Source organism: Manacus vitellinus, unplaced genomic scaffold, assembly GCF_001715985.3.
Source record: "Manacus vitellinus isolate BGI_N305 unplaced genomic scaffold, ASM171598v3 scaffold_1_pilon, whole genome shotgun sequence".
In the NCBI taxonomy this organism is placed as follows: Eukaryota; Metazoa; Chordata; class Aves; order Passeriformes; family Pipridae; genus Manacus; species Manacus vitellinus.
Window position 1 is genome coordinate 7,167,761 of NW_021939396.1, and position 19,077 is coordinate 7,186,837.

General features: G+C 37.7%; 1 protein-coding gene across 1 annotated transcript in view; it reads right to left on the bottom strand.

Annotated features, from left to right (window-relative positions):
* Positions 1-1,716: 1,716 nt before the first annotated feature.
* Positions 1,717-19,077, bottom strand: part of PHF20L1 (PHD finger protein 20 like 1) — a 53,138-nt gene continuing 35,777 nt past the window's right edge. The window contains exons 15-21 of the mRNA XM_029959470.1: positions 17,440-17,604; positions 16,876-17,057; positions 15,071-15,170; positions 12,708-12,903; positions 11,933-12,302; positions 8,339-8,504; positions 1,717-7,187 (exon numbers count right to left, since the gene is read on the bottom strand). Coding sequence (XP_029815330.1) covers positions 7,045-7,187; positions 8,339-8,504; positions 11,933-12,302; positions 12,708-12,903; positions 15,071-15,170; positions 16,876-17,057; positions 17,440-17,604 — 1,322 coding nt within the window. The 3' untranslated portion in view covers positions 1,717-7,044. The remainder of the gene's footprint in view (positions 7,188-8,338; positions 8,505-11,932; positions 12,303-12,707; positions 12,904-15,070; positions 15,171-16,875; positions 17,058-17,439; positions 17,605-19,077) is intronic.

Genomic DNA, 19,077 nt, shown 5'->3' on the forward strand with positions numbered 1-19,077 from the left:
TCTTATTAAGTCCTCATGTGATGCAAAATTAAAAGATGACAGGATGACAGCCTCAGATAATACACCTTTCAGTCACTTTATACATGACACATTCTTCAAATTGAAAGAATGGGGAAGTTCCAATAACTTCCATGCTAAACTTGGCTAGATCAGAAAAGTGGGTACAGGACTTGTCAATTGTTTTAATTATAATTTAGCATAGGAGAAAAATGCCTTTGGTGACAGAAGAACCTAAAGAAGCCCACGTAAGAACATTTGAATTTGCATTTGTCCCTGGAGAAATCCAGGTAAAATCTTACTCATTGAAGATAATACAATTGTCCTCTATCAAATAGTACCACAGTGATTCAAAGTAGAAAAATATTTATTTTCACAACAACTAGGATGCAAGTTGGCTTGAAATCCCAAGCAGGAGCCAGATCTGCAACCTGCAGTGACACAAAGGATTTGCACCTTGAATCAACTGAATGTTTGACAAACACAAGCTGATGCAGTGAGAAAAGTCACCACCAGTCACACAAGGGCAGTAACAGGGTGCCAAACTCTGAGTGTTGATGGGACAAAACTACTTTGGGTCTTTTCAATAATGCAACAATTAACCTTCTCTGAACTGAAGGCAATGGTGTAGAGCCAATGGAGTCAGAAAAGAAGTTCAAGGACAAACACAATCCCTGCCACACAACAAAGGTGTGAATTCAGTAAGCCACCAATGAAAAAAGATGGATTAAACTCAAGGAGCACAAGCCTGTCAGGGAGTGTTTAAACTGATGGACTTCATAAAAATTTTGGTAAGGGAAACCTCAGTTTAACAGCAGTGAAAGATTTAATTAGGGAAAGGCCAATTTGTACAGATATGACATTGTTTCTACTGCACATAAGACACTGGGTTGACCAGATGGTTGGCCTGACTCGGGAAACCTCATCTTTAAAAACTCTGCTAATTAAAAAAAAAAGTGTTTTGGTGTATTGCTCCAAGATCTGAATTTGGCCTTACACCTTAAATTTGAGAGACCATTTTGGGAGGCTCCCTTAAACAATGACTAAAATGTTTCAGAATTAAAATTTTCAAGTTGGCTACATTTACGATCATATCTTTTTTTATGTGAACAACAGAACAATTTTTCTGTATCAGTAACTCATTGAGACTCTGTCCAATTTCATTCATCTGCTGCTTGCCATTTGTGCCCTGGTCCACAGGATGTCTAAGAGAAGAAGCTTCTTAGCATGGTTGGTTTATTTATTTTCTACCACAGCAGAGTGCGGAACAGCTTGTGGGCAATATTAAAATAAATCATTAAAAGCAAATTGAAGTTACTTTGTAAATGACACTGTACAAAGGCACAAAACACCCTTAGAAGGCCCACAAGAAGAGATGCCATCACTGTGAACATGCTGAAAAGACATTGTTTTTTAAGAAGCCAGTGCATTGCAAAACTCAAACCTTGAAATTGTTAAACACCAAAGCAGTTCAGGAATAGAAAAATCTTCCACTTACTTAGCTACACAGTAATTAATTCAGTACTGTAAAAATAATTTACTGACTGTATAATTTGCCTACAGGCTAAAATACAATTAAAGCTTTGCAATGTAGACAAATGAGTATCAATGACTGCACATAAGTTATGGACTACAGGTTAAACATGCAACTGAAGATTCCTGAATGCTTTAAAACATACTCAAACAACCACTAGCTCTCCAAAAGAAAAGTCCATGGAATGGGAGCCCAGGCACATAACAATCTCAACAGACCTTTATTGTGAGTATTAGAATGCAGTCAACATTATTGCTATTATAAAAAACAAATCACAGAAGTATTTTGCTTCTCTCATAGAAGATTTAATCATAGTGCAGTGCTGCCTCTCTCAGAGTGTTTAGTGACAATACACTGATGAACGAGCTACAGCTGAACAGACGAGGCTCCGGCCAGTTTTAAGGAAGGCTGCTGTTTGAAGCAAACAGCAACTGAACTAGCTTTAGTTATCCAACCCACAGAGTAGGGCTGGCTTATCCACTGCTTACACACAGGCCAAGTGTGATGGAAAGGGAAATTCAGTCCTGAATGATTCTTTACACGCTAGTTCGTTTTCTCCACATGGTCTCCAATTTTTCAAGAGTCGTTCAGGCTGGTGCAGAATGGCTGCCAAATGCACAATCTGCACTCCGTGCAGTGTATTTTCACCATCGTTACATGCTCTGTATTTGTTTTCCATATATAAACAGATATACACATAGTGTATAATATTTATTGCTAAAGACAGACTCCCCCCAAACCCAGTGCCCAGGACATAACAAAGTACAACAGAAACCATTAATGAAGCATTTCAAATGGCCTCTGCAAAATGCTCACCTAAAGCCATATGGAATCAGTACAACAGAAAAAGATGGTCAGCTAATAAAATGTGAGAATAGCAATGGGCATTTCAAAAGTCATTAAGCCTCTGACTTCAATAAGCACTCCAAAATTAAGGTTCATATACTGCAACATTTTAAAGCAGCAGCGAGAAAACCTACAGTTCCAGTGTTCTAAACCATCCTGTTTGCAATCGAACGGCATCACTGCACACATCCCCCCTTACACATCAGCACCTCCACAGAGCCACTAACCGGGCAAGGCAGTCAGGAGGGCCTGACTGCTCTTCTGGCTATGAAGCCCCTGCCTCCAGAGTCCTTCCCACCCTCTACTTGTTGATTTTTACATCAAGCTCCAGTTCGGTTCAGGATCTGTTTTGTGCCTTTTAAAGTTCCAGTGAAGAAAAACGGTTGCAGTTTCCCTTCAAATACAAAGGAAAAATGCTGTGGTCTGCAAACATCAAAATTATTCTATAGTTCTACTGTAATGTTTGAACAACTCCTTTACATCCCAACTCTCAGTTTGGTAAGGAGTGCTGGAGCCCAGCAGTGCCAGAGGGGTTTTGCTGTAATATTAATTCAAGTCTAGTTAGAAGCCAGATGGGAGCAGAGGGAGATCAGCACTTGCACAAGATAGAAGAGGCTTATTTAAGGAAGGCAGCAGAAACAGTTGAGATTTTGATCATGGTACACACACTCCTAGGTACACACAAGTCCTAGGACACACTGGAGGCTGAGGACAGAACAGCAGAGGAGACCCCTCCCCATGACTGCTTCCCACAGTAGGCAGAGGAACTGGGCATGAGAACAGAGGAATGAAGCCCTCCAGGCACCACAGAAGTCAGACACAGAAAGCTGAAGAACAAGAGGAACCGATGCAATCTGCAGAACAAGCAGATGAGAAGCACATGCAGAAGCTCAGAGACAAAATTAAGAGAGACAGGTGGATGTACAAGAAGACTCCACCCATGGAAGAACTGTCTCAATTCTCTGCCACCCAGCAAATACGAGAAATCTATCAGAAAATTGCAACCCACCTTCTTTGTCTCTTTGAAAGAGGTTGACAGGCTTCTGCTGCTGTAAATCAGTCCACTGCTAAACAAAGATCTGTGCAGCTAAGGCCAGAATATCCAAAATATGGGCACTACTCAACTTACAGCTACCCAAGAAAAGGTTAGCAGGAAGCATCTTCCAATCCATTCCCTGCCATATGACCTGAAGTACCTCAGTTTTGTAAGCAGAATGTGGCAGCCCCATCATGTTGTCCCAGATTACACCACCAAGACTATGTTTCATTAGTGACTGCAATTAAAACACACAGTTCCTGATGCAGATGCCTACAGTTTGGTCACAGGTAGGAGCAGGCTTTGAAACAAATCACCTCGATAACTCCATTAAAGAAAAAAAAAAACAAAAACCCCCCAAAAACACCAATCCTCAGACAAGAAGCTGGGCATTCAAGGGCTCTACAACTATGCCACTTAGCCCTGTGAAATCACAAGAGGCTTCTGTACAATGGCTTTTCCCTTTTGTCTGTTACTATTTAGGACTTCTATTCAGTCAAAGAGGGCTGTAAATTTAAACATTTTACCTCTCTGTGCACGTATATAAAACAGTCCTTACACTGCCACATACTATTTTTGCCACAGAGAGGGTATGCCCTCTCCAGCAAACAGCACAGTTGCAACTCATACCCCGAAAAAAACGCCACAAAAAGACTGAACGTAGGTCCCTGGCTTATTTAGGAGGAGGCAGGAAGACCGATGGAAAATGATGCCTACAGGAAAAAAAATCTCTTGATAAGGCCAACTAGGAAGAAATACTGGTAAGAGCCAGATCACATCAGGGTTGACTGGCACACAAGAAAAGCAATCAACTATAGGTTACATTTTGTGCAAAACACTTAGTATTTTTATGGCACTTGACTTGTAAGTGTTTGAAAGAAAAAAACCTCAAAAGCATCCCAAACCTCTGAACACTTGAGAAACAGGGGCCAAAAACTAAAGTTCACATGTTACAGACCAGCACCACAACTTGAGAAAGCAAACTCAGACAAGTTTGTGAAGCATTTGAGCAGTACACGATGTATCACAGCATGGTCCATATGGACACTGAGATTGTATTTCCTAGAAGATATGAATGCTTGCAGAAATTTTTACAATACATGACTACACAATGAAGATTAAAAAAATACTGAACAGATTGTTTTTGTAAGCACAGTCCATCCTGAACAAGGCAGGATCTTGAGGGATAAAATTACATATTCATGTAAATTAAGAGGCCATTACACATACAAACAGAAGACACATTAAAGCTGCAAGTGCAACTTCAACTTCGACCTTAGTACTTCCTTTTCAGGATACTATTCCTCCATCTTTGCACTAAAAGTAAAACCTCTGTCCTCTCCACTGAAATCTAAGTCCACCTCCACCTTCAGTAACATTTACAATTATATTACATCACATGCGTGCACACACACTCCATAACAGTGCTACAGTGTATGCTGTATAAATTCTGTAAATACACTCCACTTTGTTTCAAAGTAACTCATCTGGATTTACATTTCTCTTATACAGTACACACAGTACCACATTCAAGGATATGCAGCAAGTGAATAGTATACAAAAAGTCTCGCATATCCAAAAGCAAGTAGGTCACTCAATTATTCATATTGTTTGAAGCAGTTATTTAAGCATCAACTATATAACACAGAGTTATTTTATTTATTAACAGTTGCTATGAAACATCAACAGCTCCTCAGCTCTTATGTTCCTTCTGCAATATGGAGCTGCCAACCATTCCATATTTCCATGTTACCACGCAGCCCTGTGATGTCTCCTACAAGCTTGATGTGGGAAGATTTTTTAAATAGCAACCATTCTGTAATAGGGATTTACATTTTGCTTTGGCCATCAGGAGTGATAACTCACTTCAGATATGATAGACAAACAGGAAAGGTCAGGGTAGGTTTATTTTAGCAATGAACCAGTCACGCTGTTTTCTTTCTCAATAATGGTTTTATCATGAAAGTTCAATGCAATGGTTGCAAAGTCTTTCCCAGATAATCCATCTTTGGCACATTTTTCAATTGTATGTATCCTTAAAAGGCATTCCAAGATTTTTTGATGGTCTGTACATAATAACAATCACTTCTTTTTTACATTTATATGTAGATCAGGAAGAAAAGTGGAAAATGTAGAATATGCAGAATAGTTTTAATAAACAGTTTTACATACAGTACCTTACATATAGAACAGTGTGTTTGCAAATTTAAATAATTTTTGAATGTACAGTGGCTTGTACTCTTATCAAAAGGTAAATTCAAGTTTACTGTCTATCGGTTCTAAAATGCATTTATACAGATAACTAGAACTGATAAACAGATGTGAGGCATAAAATGTTCAAGTATCTTAATGTCCTCAGTTAAATAGCCTCCTTTTAACAGTCATATTTTACAAATTTCAAAACCTGTACATACATTATTTTCAATTTTAGAAACTGCTTGTTAAAAGGTAACATGAACCACCAGTTCTTATAGTCTATTGTACTAAAACTAGACATGTGTAGATAGAAATGTATATAGTATGTATATATGTACATGTGTGTCTGTCCACACATACATACACACACAGACGTGTAAGTAGCACTGGATCCAGCGGCAACTTATAACCACAGGAAAAGTCCTGGGCTCAAAATCCAGCAAGAGCTAACAGAGCAAGTAGGCTGCCTTTGGTTTCATGACATGTCGTTTACTGAAGCTGAAAGATTTTATAAAAAAACATCTTGGATAAGGTATCTTGTGATATTTTCTCCAGTGGTTTAGAATTTTCACAGCCACAGACAGTTTTGCTGCTCTCGTCATTCCTCATCCCAGCTGAGGATGGTGAAGTTTTCAGAGGGCCAATACCAGAATAGAGCTACCCAGGACAAAATCTGTACCTTGACTCCTGAATACTGCAGTAGAACATAAAAAAATATAAACTAGATACAATTTTGGATGGATTGCTGGCACTGAGTAGGACTTTGGAAAAAAACCTTCACGTAAGTCATAATCGAACTCTCATTCCAGTGGTTTTAATATCATTTGGCACATCTGACCAGTATTTGCCACTTATGTTTTAAAGGAGCCTAGGGGTGCTGTTCTAGGGATTTCTATGTAAAAAAATATTTTCAAAAGGAAACCATGATAAGTAATTTCTTTCAAAAATCAAAGCTAGTATGTTCATCTTCCTGAACCTCATGAGAGAAGAAAATAATCTAAAAACTTTCCTTGTAGAGAGAATACAGATCTCTCTGTGTCTATCTTTCACTAGTAAGATAAGAGGATTGAATTTTTAGTCAGCTGAATTCTGCTAATTTAGAAATGTTTGCCAAAGGTTTAAAAATAGTAGCTCTTTGCAGAGTTTTTCTTTGTTCAATTTTCTTGTATACGGGGATTTACTTGTTTAACATGTTGAAATCCTGAGACATTGATATTTCTCAGTATATCATACACCATTGAAAATTTTAATATTTTCAATATAACAGATCCCTGACTCTAAACTTCCTCTCCTCTTTCTAAAGCTTCAGACTATTAACGCAATCAGCAAAGAACCAGATAAATGCTCAGCTTTTCGCTGCCTTCCTGTCAGTCTTGTGGCTAGTAAGAAAATTCACTGTAAAGAACCTATTTTTATTTCTTTATTCTTCCTTTTGTCATACAGAGCAAAGCGTTGCTATTTGCTGTACTTTCCCCATGTCAATTAAGAGCTGTTTGATACGTCGCTTGAGCTGAGGCAATCTTGCCAGAGGATCTGGTGGTTCCAGTTCTCCAGTGAAATCAAGCCAGCTTTCTAAAACTACAGAAGGAAAAGAAGAAATCGATTAGAATAAATCTTCAAGAAACAGTTTCCAGAAAAATTAAACTTTTATTTCTTACTCTCTGTCTTTTGTAACAAGGGAAAAATACACCAAGGGTGTGATATTTATTTCACTGAAAAAACTTTTATTAGGGAAACATCAACTAATTCCCTGTTTATTTTAAACAATCCAAACATATCTTCTGATTTGATTGTTACTATAAAAAGGTACCTGGGAGTAACTTATACTCTTGGCTTACAATTTACCATCTACACAAATAAAAGCAACTTTGGTTCACAATCTTCTATCTATGACAGTTCTGTAATAGAAAATGCAACCCTTAAATGCAGGGCTTGCTTGTGCCACTGTAACAAGCTCCTGTGGTCAAGGTCCAGATTACAGAATGGTTGTCCAACCTTCAACAAATGTTTTCAAGGAATTTCTATACTTGTAGAAACAGAGAAGGGGAAAGGTCAACCCTGTTAGCTTAGAAATACTGCTGAGTAAAAGCAGGAATATTGGAAGTAAAACTGCAAATAGAAATAAGACAACTTTGTTTGTCAAAAGAAAATTAAGGACTCCTATGATTAGACTACAAGCTCCTAGCATTCCTGATTTCCATGACAGGCAAGTTATAGAAACTTAAGTGCTGTAATATTCTTCTACACTGTAATTTCATTCAAGTTCTCATGAAGACTGAATTGTCTTCATGAAATGAGCTGTTTACTAATATATACCAAACCAAACTTGAAGGCTGAAATGAACACATCTGGGTTTTTTCCTAAATATTGTCGACTAGCAGAACAATCATGCAAAAACCACTTCAGACATAGAAAAATTCATCAACTACATGATCCACATCTGGACAAAGACCAGATAAGTTATCTAAGCTTTCTGAAGTCTGTCAAATATCACAAGCTTTGAGCTCAGGGGTTCTGAACACAATAAAGTGCTTAAGCTACTTTATTGGGCACTAAAAACTTATGGACGGGGGTGAGGGGATCAAGGGTACGAGCTCTGTTTATAATCCTGGGACCCAAGTTTGAACACAATACTTAAAAATCCATCCTCAGTGTCTCAGATCCCCTTGAATATATTGGGTATGGTAGATGTTACAGGGGCATTAACAATTATCTGGCAATGCAGTTACCATCAACTTCTTTTTCAATCAGGTCCATTCTGCTGGTGACTTCGTTCTGTACATTCTCTATGTGGGTAAGGAGATTTAGCTGCCATTGAAGATGTGTGTCCACTTGTTCTTCTGAGCCTTTTCTTTCATTACAAACAAACACTGTGTTTCCTTCAGCAGAATTCTTCTTCATGGGAGCAACAGAAAGAAAAAAAAATTGCCGTTTAAGATGGTTTTTTTCTTTGTTTTAATTTCTGGTGTTGATTTCAACATTTAAGTCACATGATAAACTAGGTTGGCTTAGAACTGTACTTCTGCCTACATGACAAAAAGCATACTCAAAAAGCCACATAGCATGACACATCAATAGACCAAACAAAACAAAATGCAAATTCCATACAAATGAGCATATACAACTCCTGCCTCATTTCCCTAATGCTAAAGTTTACCAGCTCAAGCACTTTGTTTAATGCAGTAAGATAGACTGCACTTCTGCGCCCTTCTTATACAAACAGCAACTTAAATCATGAAATGCTGAACTGCCTGGGTCTACTGTCACCAAAAATGTGCAAAATCCTACAGTTTGTTTCCATGAAGGAAAACTTCCTAAAATGCAGTAGTATCTAAGATGTCAACAGTCATTTTCTGGCACAAATAAGCTGGCCATTTTCATTCACAGAATCACAGAATGCGGCAGGTCGGAAGGGATCACAGTGTGTCATCTGGTCCAACCTGCCTGCTCAACAGGGTCACCCCAGAGCACATGGCACAGGATTGTGTCCAGGTGGTTCTGGAATATCACCAGTGAGGGAGTGACTTCACAACCTCTCTGGGCAACCTGTTCTATTTGCTGATTAAGACAAAATACTTCTCCTCCTACCTGCTCTGGGACAGAACTGAACATGTTTGGGGACAGTTACAGTAACACACAGGGTTATGCAAACACAGTATCTGAGGAAGACTGACTTCTTTGAAATAATTAGTATCTTCACAGCAACTCAGAGATAATACAAAAGCTCCTAATCTTTCTGTATTTGATGTTTCAGCTACTGGAAGGAAGCATACCAGATTTAACGAGTTAAAATATTCGGCACCTCCATTAATTAGCAGGATTAACAGTTTCCATTTTATATCCACTATGATTTCATATCCAATGAAGTTCTTTCACTACTGAAGATTCTATTTGAAGAACTAGAATGCTGGATACATGTGCTCACACAGTGTCAGTTCATGGCAAATGCCAGAGCAAGGAGTGAATTTTATTGTATTAATATACTTCTCTGAAGAGCTCAGCTAATTTTCTACATCACATAAGAAAATAATGGTGTTAAGTCTGTTATCAAAATACTTCTTCCTCCAGTCAAGAAGGAGAAAAAGAAAATAGGGACTGATGGATTTTAAGTTACTACTCAAGCAAAAAAACCCACCAACTTTCTTTTTAAGACTTAAAATCAATTAAAAAAACCCAAAACAAATAAAACTTAGACTGACCTGCTGGCAGCTTTATCAGCAAGTTGTGGGGGACAAGTATTGCTAATACTCACAATGTTCATTAAAGGAGTTAAAGTTATGTATTAAAGATAGATTTTAAAAGACATAAAAACCTCAAAACTCTCACACCTTTCAGATAAAATTTCTCTTCTCTCAAGATATCAGGTTTGCCTCCACAGTGTTTTGAGTATTCAAATTGCTATTAATCTTATAGAAGATATTTCCAACATAAATAAGAAAAGCTCTATTCCTTACAATTTTCAGACCCTCTCTAAACCCTCAAGAATGACATTTTTCCCTTGCTGTATAAGGGCCCAAGTCCATAATTCTAAATCCAAAATCATCTTTCAGATGCGTCCAGTAAGTCAGAAAAAAATTCAAAGCTAAATAACTTCTAAATAACATCAAAAAGTCGGTTTTTTCCTTCTAATGACCTCTGTATTTATTCAAATGGCTAATAAATGCTCCTTGGGAAAAAAAAAAAAAACAAAACAAACAAAAAATCCAACAGGGATCAATGTAGGCAATCAGGGAGCAATGGCAGGAGAAGCAGAGTACAGGATCCAGTTTGTGAAGAAGAAATAAACTGAAGGTTCAGGTGGGGAAGGTTTATTCTTTCAGAAGCAAAACCAAGGAAACTAAATACTATTCCAAAAAGGGACTTGATAACACTCAATCCAAACACTGTTTGTAAGAGAAAAGAAGGTATGCAACAGAAATGCAGATTAAGACAAAACAGTGTGGAAAACCAGAATATTCAAGGCTCTGCAGGATGCTAGAAAGGAGAATTCAAAGCCCTAACTAAAACTTTGACAAGGAGAGGTGAAGGCGGCACCTCACAGAGAAGTCAGATCATCAAAAAATGGTCCTTCAATGCCACTTTTAAGGCAAGTCATAACAGGTTCATGGAGATGCCAAGGGGAGGTTTTCCATGCCTATCACGTTTAGACAGAAGGACTTATTTTAGTGTCAAGGCTACTGACAAGGTGAGTTAAGGTGTCCTAAAGGAAAAAACATTGACGCTACCCTAAGCAGATCTCTTCTTGGTTTAAAACAGAAAGTACCTAGTTTTTTAGATATGTGCTTGAGTCTCTGAAGGAAACATTGTTTCACTACTCACATATATTTTCTTTTAATTCTAAATGTATTCATAACGTTTACAATGACAATTTAAGCTACTGTTTGAAGGAAAGTATTTAACACTGATGCACATCTCCTTGTTATACAAACTAAATACAGTCCTGTGATTTAGCATACAGTTATTTCTAACTAGAATGAGCCAAAAATTTCCCATTCAGACTATATAGCTTACACGCCACATTTAAAACTAAAATTCAAAGGAAAAAAAGGTGAATCTTACTCATTTCTTCCACACCAGAAACAGTACTTCAAAAGGGGGATGAGTTGGGTGATTTATTTTCACACAGTTGGTATTGTAGAAAACAGAAAGGTTTGTTTCACTTTGCTTTTTGTTCAAAGAGAACTTTTCACTAAAACCAGACTAACAAGTTTCAGACCTTTTCCACCAAATAAAGGATTCAAACCATTAATGTAAAAATGAGAGAGAGATGTTTAAATAGCAAAATATAATACTGGCTAAAAATCTGTAAAACATTTAATTAGAAGAAATATGTAATATAAAAGACAGAAAAGAAGTTGCATATGAGGTGAAATTAGTTTCTCAGTAAATTATTACTTGTGAACAGCCATTCCAGATAGTGTTGCTATTGAAGAAGAATACAGTACAATAATAAACACTACTAAAAATCTCAGTTTAACAAAAAAACCCTCCACATTAGATAACAGAACTGATAGAAAAATGGAAATGTATCCCATTTTCCTCACCTTGCAAAAACCACTTAAGTTCTGCTCCAAGACCCTGCATTTTAAGCATAAGGGGTTTTCCCCCTCTCAAAACACTGGACTGAGTATAGAAGTATATGAAATGAATATACATCACCTGAAACTATTTCAGTGATCCAACTTTGCTTCTCGTGCTTTCTGCTGACTTATCTGATAGAACATGTTGACTTGCACTTTTAAATACTTGTATATGCTTTAACTTGATCAGATTGAACATACTGGCCCAACTAAGAAACTCCCCAGATGAAGGAGGATACTTACCTGCTCACTCATGCCACCATCTTTAAAAGAATATTGTAAACAGTTTTTATTCTCTGTGTGAAATTCCTGATCTTCCTCAAAACTACTTGTGTCTTCATCATCTGAGCTCATAGGGTCAGTGACTGCTTTGTAGTCTTGACTAAAACTCTGTGGTTTTTGGTAACTGTGCTCACTTGTGATGTATGTTTCTTCCATCTTCAGGGGTATACTGGGTGGTTCTTTATGGTTTTGACTATGACACGTCCTTTCAGCTGGATTAACAGCATCCTGTAAAGTTACTAATTTTTTCTCTACCCCAACAGTTCTTTGTTCTTGTTCTTTTCGCATCCCTGAATAAGCCCAGAGATGAAGGTCTGGGTGATGTTTATTTCTGCAATGAAGGGGAAGAAAAAAAATCAAGTTACAGAGAGCACCACTTACAGCACTTAACTATTAAACATCCAATTTTGCTAGATCTCAGCTACTGATAAGCACCATTATCAAACACTAAGTATTCGTAGGTCACTCATCAATTTAAGATAAATCTAGAATGTCCCTTGAAACATAAAATTGACAAAAAAAAAAGTCACCAATTATCCCAATACATCATATCTTCTTGGATTCTGAACACCTAACTCCCACTGAAGCTGAGGGTATTCTACATCTTGCACTTGAAGTACTTAAAGTATTATACAAGAAAGAATTCTAATGTGAGAGAAAAATGTATATGGGACAATGATAGTCTCTGCTACCTGAATATCTACAGCTGGAAAATGAACCTTGCACTGATACTTACTTTAATATCCCGATCTTCAACTGCAACCCATGCAGTATTTCAGTGACACCATAAACATCTGCCAGTAGGTGATGTGTTGACACAATCTTTTTGGCATTAAGATGAGAGTAGTTTTCTTTCAAAAATGATAATCCACACATGTGTCCATTGTTTAGCCAGTCTTTATCATAAAGATATTTGGCACTCCACCTCTGTCCTGGGGTGAGCAATAAACAAATTGAGGGACATCTAAAGCCACAGCAGAATTACATTTACAACTCAAGTGCTATAATTATATGCTGTACTCTCCTAAATATCTCCTAACATCCATGAAAGGATGACTCAAGATCTTCCTATTAATATATTAAAATTTAGTTTTCATGGATTAAGAAGAAAGTCTTAAAATGTATGAAAACAAAAATAAGCCTGAAACCTCAAGATCTCTCTAAATGGTATTTGAAATGAAAATCTAATCACCTCTGCCATCAAATTATATGATATTAAGAACTGTGCTATTATCAAAATAATCACCAAAAAATAGTTTAAATTGGCATTTTATTTATCTAAATACTGCGGCTTACTTTTTTGTAAGAAAAAGGAAGCCTAAGTTACCAAGAGAAATGTTAGAGAGTGGATTTTATACTGACATATCCAAAAAACCTAGCTTGTTTCTAAAAGACCAGTGTTTGGCTTCAATACTCAAGTCAGTGTCTATTTATTAGAAGTCAGGAGAAGGCTTCACAAAAGCAGATATTACAAAGTTATCTGACAGCAGAGCTCTAACATTCTCCTTTGAGGTGCCTTTCACCAGACACCAGGGTATTGCTGTATGTGGGCCCTTGGTCTCCCATGCCATGGTAACATCTACAGCCTTAACCCAACTAGCATGAATGAATATTTAGCTAATGCTTCTACAGTAACTCAATGCTTATTTGAAAAACCCAATCAAATTCAACCAATAATAAAAAAAAAACAAACAACCAAAACAAACCCCACAAAAAAAAAAAAATCCCCAAACTAGAAATGCATAATGCTAATTATTGCAACATTATTGTTTACAACAAGGAACCCAAATGGACTGACCAAAATATCTTACACTCAATTTCAAATCAGACTATCATCATATACAGAACAAAGAATGGGTTGATGGAAGCCCTTCATACCTTTCAGGAGAATACCCTGTCTATCTCCTTTTTGCCCATTATCCCAATACACTTTAAAATACTGACATTGAGAATGACTTTTTTCTCCTGACATAGAAAGAAAAGAAGTAATGGTTAGGAAGGGAGAGAAGATAAAAATTAGGGACACAGACTCTGCATAGCAGGGGAAAACGAAGTACCTAGCACAGTGCAGGGAAAGAACACAAGACAAATTCGCTGGGTTTAGTAAGAAAAAGCTTGACTGCTCAAAGAGACACCACACAGAACTATCAAACAAGACTCTCTACAACCAGATTAGATTCAGACTGGGGCAAATGGAACAAAGTCACATCTTTCCAGCTCTATTTTCCTAATATTTCTTTGCAAAAACAGCTAATAAAAACTCTGCAAACAGTTTTCAGATTTCACTTCTTAAACTTATAATGAAAGTAAATTTGAGGACTCATTGCCCTTTTGAAACAGCTGGAGTGCTGCATATTTCACTAGAAGACAAGTACGTGCATTTGTATCACCTGTCAGAAAAAAATACAAAATATTTTCTTCCAAATTGTACAGTTTTCCTCCAAATATGCGTTAAGAAAAATGGGTTTATCAGAGAACTGTTTTGAAATCAACACCTTCCTAATCAAATGTATTCAGTTTAAAAGTAAATAGAATTTTCCTAGTTCTTAAAAGCTGAACCAAGTTCAACGTGTGCTGTTTGTGCACTGCTGCTTACCATAAAAAGTGCTAGATTTTTCTATCTTTTACAGAGTCAGTGCCACACCTTTGCGCAGCTCGGGGCAAATGCAAACATTATAAAATTGTAATTAATAAGAAATTACTTCCACAGCACATTTGAGTGTACTGCAGTAATGAGTCCTTTTTCTCCAAAAAATATTTACATGAAATGTGATTCCAAGTATTGGCAAAACAGATCTCTGAACAAGAATGATTTGTTTGGGAGTTCCTGCACTACACAGACATAAAAAAGTGCTAAGGTTTTGGGGGAATTCAGTTTCAACATGTAAAGCAACATGAATAAGATTTAGCACACCTGACCAAGATGTTTCTAACCGGAAAGTTAAGTTTCTGCTGAGAGCCAAACTTAGAATCACTCGCCCCAAAGAAGCAAAACACATAACACAAAACAGACAAAGCTTTAACAATTTAAGCAATGCATAACATCTCTGCTCAAAAATCCCAAGCAGAGAGCTGCAGATAAAGGTGGTTTACCCATACCTGGTGGATCTCTGCAGATGTAACAGATGTACTGATCTGGAATGCTGTCCTCCAACAGTCCCATGCATACACTGTGCTGCCAACACAAGCATTCTTCACACTGACATCAGGGGAAAAAAAAACCAAAAGGAAAAACTAAATCTGAGATAAGTAGATTCAAAAAATCAGGAGCCATTTCTTGTATCATCAAAATGCAAAGAATGGCAGTTTAACTTAAATAGCTGGTTTGAGTATGATCATTTTAGTTGGGCAATTTGTGTTTGGGTAGGCAAAGACATTAAGATAAAAAAAGAGCTCTAGTTCTGAAAGTTACCTCAACCACAAATTCCAAACTGGGGGAAAAAAAAAGAAACTGAAGATGTAATATTTAATAATATTTTATTACAACATTCAGTATTTTAGCACCTACATATTTAGTAGTGAAACATAAGACAGGAGTATAATATTACAGTAAAGTAGAAAGATAATGTAATACATTACAGCATAACAGTGAAAAGTAGAAAACTCTTCAGTTTAATTATTTATATTTACAAAGCATCTCTCCAGTGCGCTAGAAAGATGTGCTTTTAATATCGTACCAATGGAAAATCTAAAAGAAAAAGAAAATGAAGAGAAAATGAAAGAGGAGAAACAAGAGAACAGAAGAGTAAAACAGAAGAGAGCAAATGAGGGCCTAGAAACAACAAACTGGTTGCTCTCGGTGAGATAAGTCATGAAGAGGAAAAAATCAGGCTGTCACTGGACTTCAGAAACAGGCAGGAAACTACCTCTTATAAAGACATTTCCCTTTCTCAACTCTGTGCTTGCCAGTGTTTTACATATCTGCTGGTTTACTACTGAAAAATCTCTCCTCTTTGCTTTGACTTGCTTTTGAGTATCAACCTATTTAAAACACCAGTCACCTTTCCTCCTGCCATACCACTATGGCTACAGCTTCCTCTCCTCTCTCCAAAGATTTCTACACCAGTCCATTTGTCCACATCATTACCATAAACCAAACTCCTGCTCAGTTCCTCCAACACAGCACTTCTGCTCCCAGACACAGACTCTGTGTCCTTCATTTTCAGGGCTCTGTCATTTCCAAAAGACTAAGTCCACTAACACAGGACAGCCATACCTGCTTCCTTCAAATCTTGACTAAAAAAGCTCCACACTTTCAAAAGAAGCTGCACCACAGTCACAGTTGAACATAAACCTGTTTTCTGAATGGGGGGGAAAAAACCACAGGAAATTCATGCCTTTTTTAAAGTTACTGACAACCAAGTTCTTCCTTACTGTTGTTTGCACCTGATTTACTCACTACATTATAAATGCCTTGAGGAAAAGACGTGAAATTACTCATTAGTAGATGGGAAGTGCCCTCCTTATTGGAGTATAAATAAATAAGCAGCAGGAGTTGCAATCCATCAACATTTGAATGCTGTCATGATATACTCTTCTTCCCTTTTATCTATACCAAGTTAAGATTTAAATTCTCAGCAGTTTTTAAAACCTGGTAGTGATATCCAGTGTGAGATGTGCTGTTCTAAAGATAACGCACACACATTACAGGACTGACAATATTAGTTTCTGCAGAGGAGTAATGTCACAGCTGAGGGTCATTTACAGTGAGCAGAGAGGTTTCTGCAAGTGGTACTGTAAAGCACAAGGGCCAATGCAGAAGTGCTGATAACTGGGATGGTCTGGGGACAGAAGCCATGGTTTCTGTGTGGGAAAGGATACTTTATTCCAAATTTATCAAAAGGGTACCTTCAGAGCAAAACATTCCCATGGAAAATGCAACTCCACACACCAAATTTCTTTACCTGAATCATAAAGCCATTTTCTTCATCCAGTTCACAAATGCATCTAACAATTTCATTGAGAGCATCATCTTCATCCTGAGACTCTTCAAAGTTAGTTGAATCAAAATCCTGATTGTATTCATCACCACTAAGTAACAAACTCTCTGTGGAAGAATCGTCCAAGAACTCCACATCTGAAAGGTCTAATAAAAATAAATACATGTGAAACTGTGTGTAGAGAGGCACAATAATTCAGAGAAATACAGGGATTTTGGCAGTTAAAAATCTTAACCTGCATATAGCAAAAAAATATCGCTCTCAAACACACTGTTGGTATATCAGATTTCACAATGAATTCTGCAAAATGTCTTTAAGGTGCTCTCCTCAGAAGTAGAGTAGCAACAATTAACCAAAGCAAGTATAATGTAGAACAGCTTGAGGAGTATTTTGATTTAAATAGATGAAGGTTAAATCAGTCGCCATATTTATAGTTACAATCCAAACATAAACTGAATTATTTTCTTTTAATTCTCTTTCTTAAAGCATTAAACATGTAAACTGAAATTTGCTGTTCAGCCAACCTACTTTCTCCACTAAGGTCAACAGACAAAATAGCTCTTGGATACTGGTAGGTTGTGTTCTTATCCGAGAACATGCTGCGCAAAGTCAGGGAGCTGCCCGACGACCGGGTTAAGGGAGAGGAGCACCTGTCCAAGAATTCAACAGAACTGTCTTCATAATCTGAATAATCTGAAAAGTTAAAAGAAAAACTGCTCTTACAAAAGTAGTTTATGACAAATGCAAAAAAAAAAATACTGTTTATAGATTATACTGCAACATTATGCTCAGAAGTACAGAATAAACACTGAGGTATCAGGATGATGAAAATGAAACTACGAAATGGTAAAACCTCATCGTAACATTTTAGTAAAAGAATTGCAGTAAGAAACATAATCAAGTTTGATAGCTAAAACAAGTATCACCAATTTAATCCCCCCCAATCTCTGAATATCTCTGAATGTACAGAGGAATAATTTTTCCTGGAACATTATACAGTCCCCTTTTTCCACAATTAATCCTGTACCACCTGCTATCCTTAGAGATGCTGCTAGTAGCTCTGCCTTTTGCCTTACGTCTGCACTACCAACATTGCTACCCAGAGGTAATCACAGATCCTGTCAGTGTGAGTGACAAAAGCTTGTCAGCACACCTGCAAAGGGACACAGGGAGTCCAAAGAAAACCCTCTTGGGATGCTCCCAAGGCCATGTCAGGAGCCACCGGTCATCGACAGGCCAACGCATCCTGGGACGGGCCCAGGAGCACCCCAGGAGAGTATACACAAGCCCAGAGGAGGAGGATGAGCAGGCAAACAACAAGCACACCCTGCCCAGGCCCCTCTCAGGGCTTTCCCAGCAGCACCATTGCCTCCATTGTCCATTTATGAAACACATCATATGTTACCCAGAGGACTCTCTGGATCACCTTCTGGACTAAGGGTGGTTGGAGCCCACTATGGGATGTAGGGGAAAATAATTTTGGGATTGCAAAAGACTCATTATGGAATGTTTAGGAATGAAAACAAAGGTTGGGAAAATGGGTGGACCAAAGTGATTTGGGGAGAATAGGGGAATAAAAGGATAAAGAGGGCCAGTTGTGCATAAATAGTTTGGTGGTCAGAACACTTGTCTGGCATGCCCTGAGTCTGATCTGTTCTGGGAGAGATCATGAGTCTCTCTCCTTGGAGATATGGAAAAGTTGTCTGCACAAAGTCCTGGGCAAGTGATGCTTGGGGTTAACGAGATCGCTCAGGGCTCCATCCAGCCCATCCTTTAACACTTTCAGGGATGGGGCATCCACAACTTCTCTGGGATATCTGTTCTAGAGCCTCATCACTCTCACAATACAGCATTTCTTCCTAATATCTAATCTAAATCATCCCTCATTCATTTTAAAACGGTTACCTCTTGTCCTACCATTACACTCCCTCAGAAAGAACCACTCCCCATCGTTTCTGTAGGTCTCCTTTAAGTACTAGAAGGCCACTGTAAGGTGTTCCCAGAGCCTTCTCATTTCTAGGCTAAACAGTCTCTCAGTCTTTCCTTATAGGGAAGGTACTCCAGCCCTCTGATCATCTTCGTGGCCTCCTCTGGACCCACTTAAGCAAGTCCATGTCTTCAACTGGTAAATACGAGTCCCTATCCATTTACTTCTCTTAAAACTTA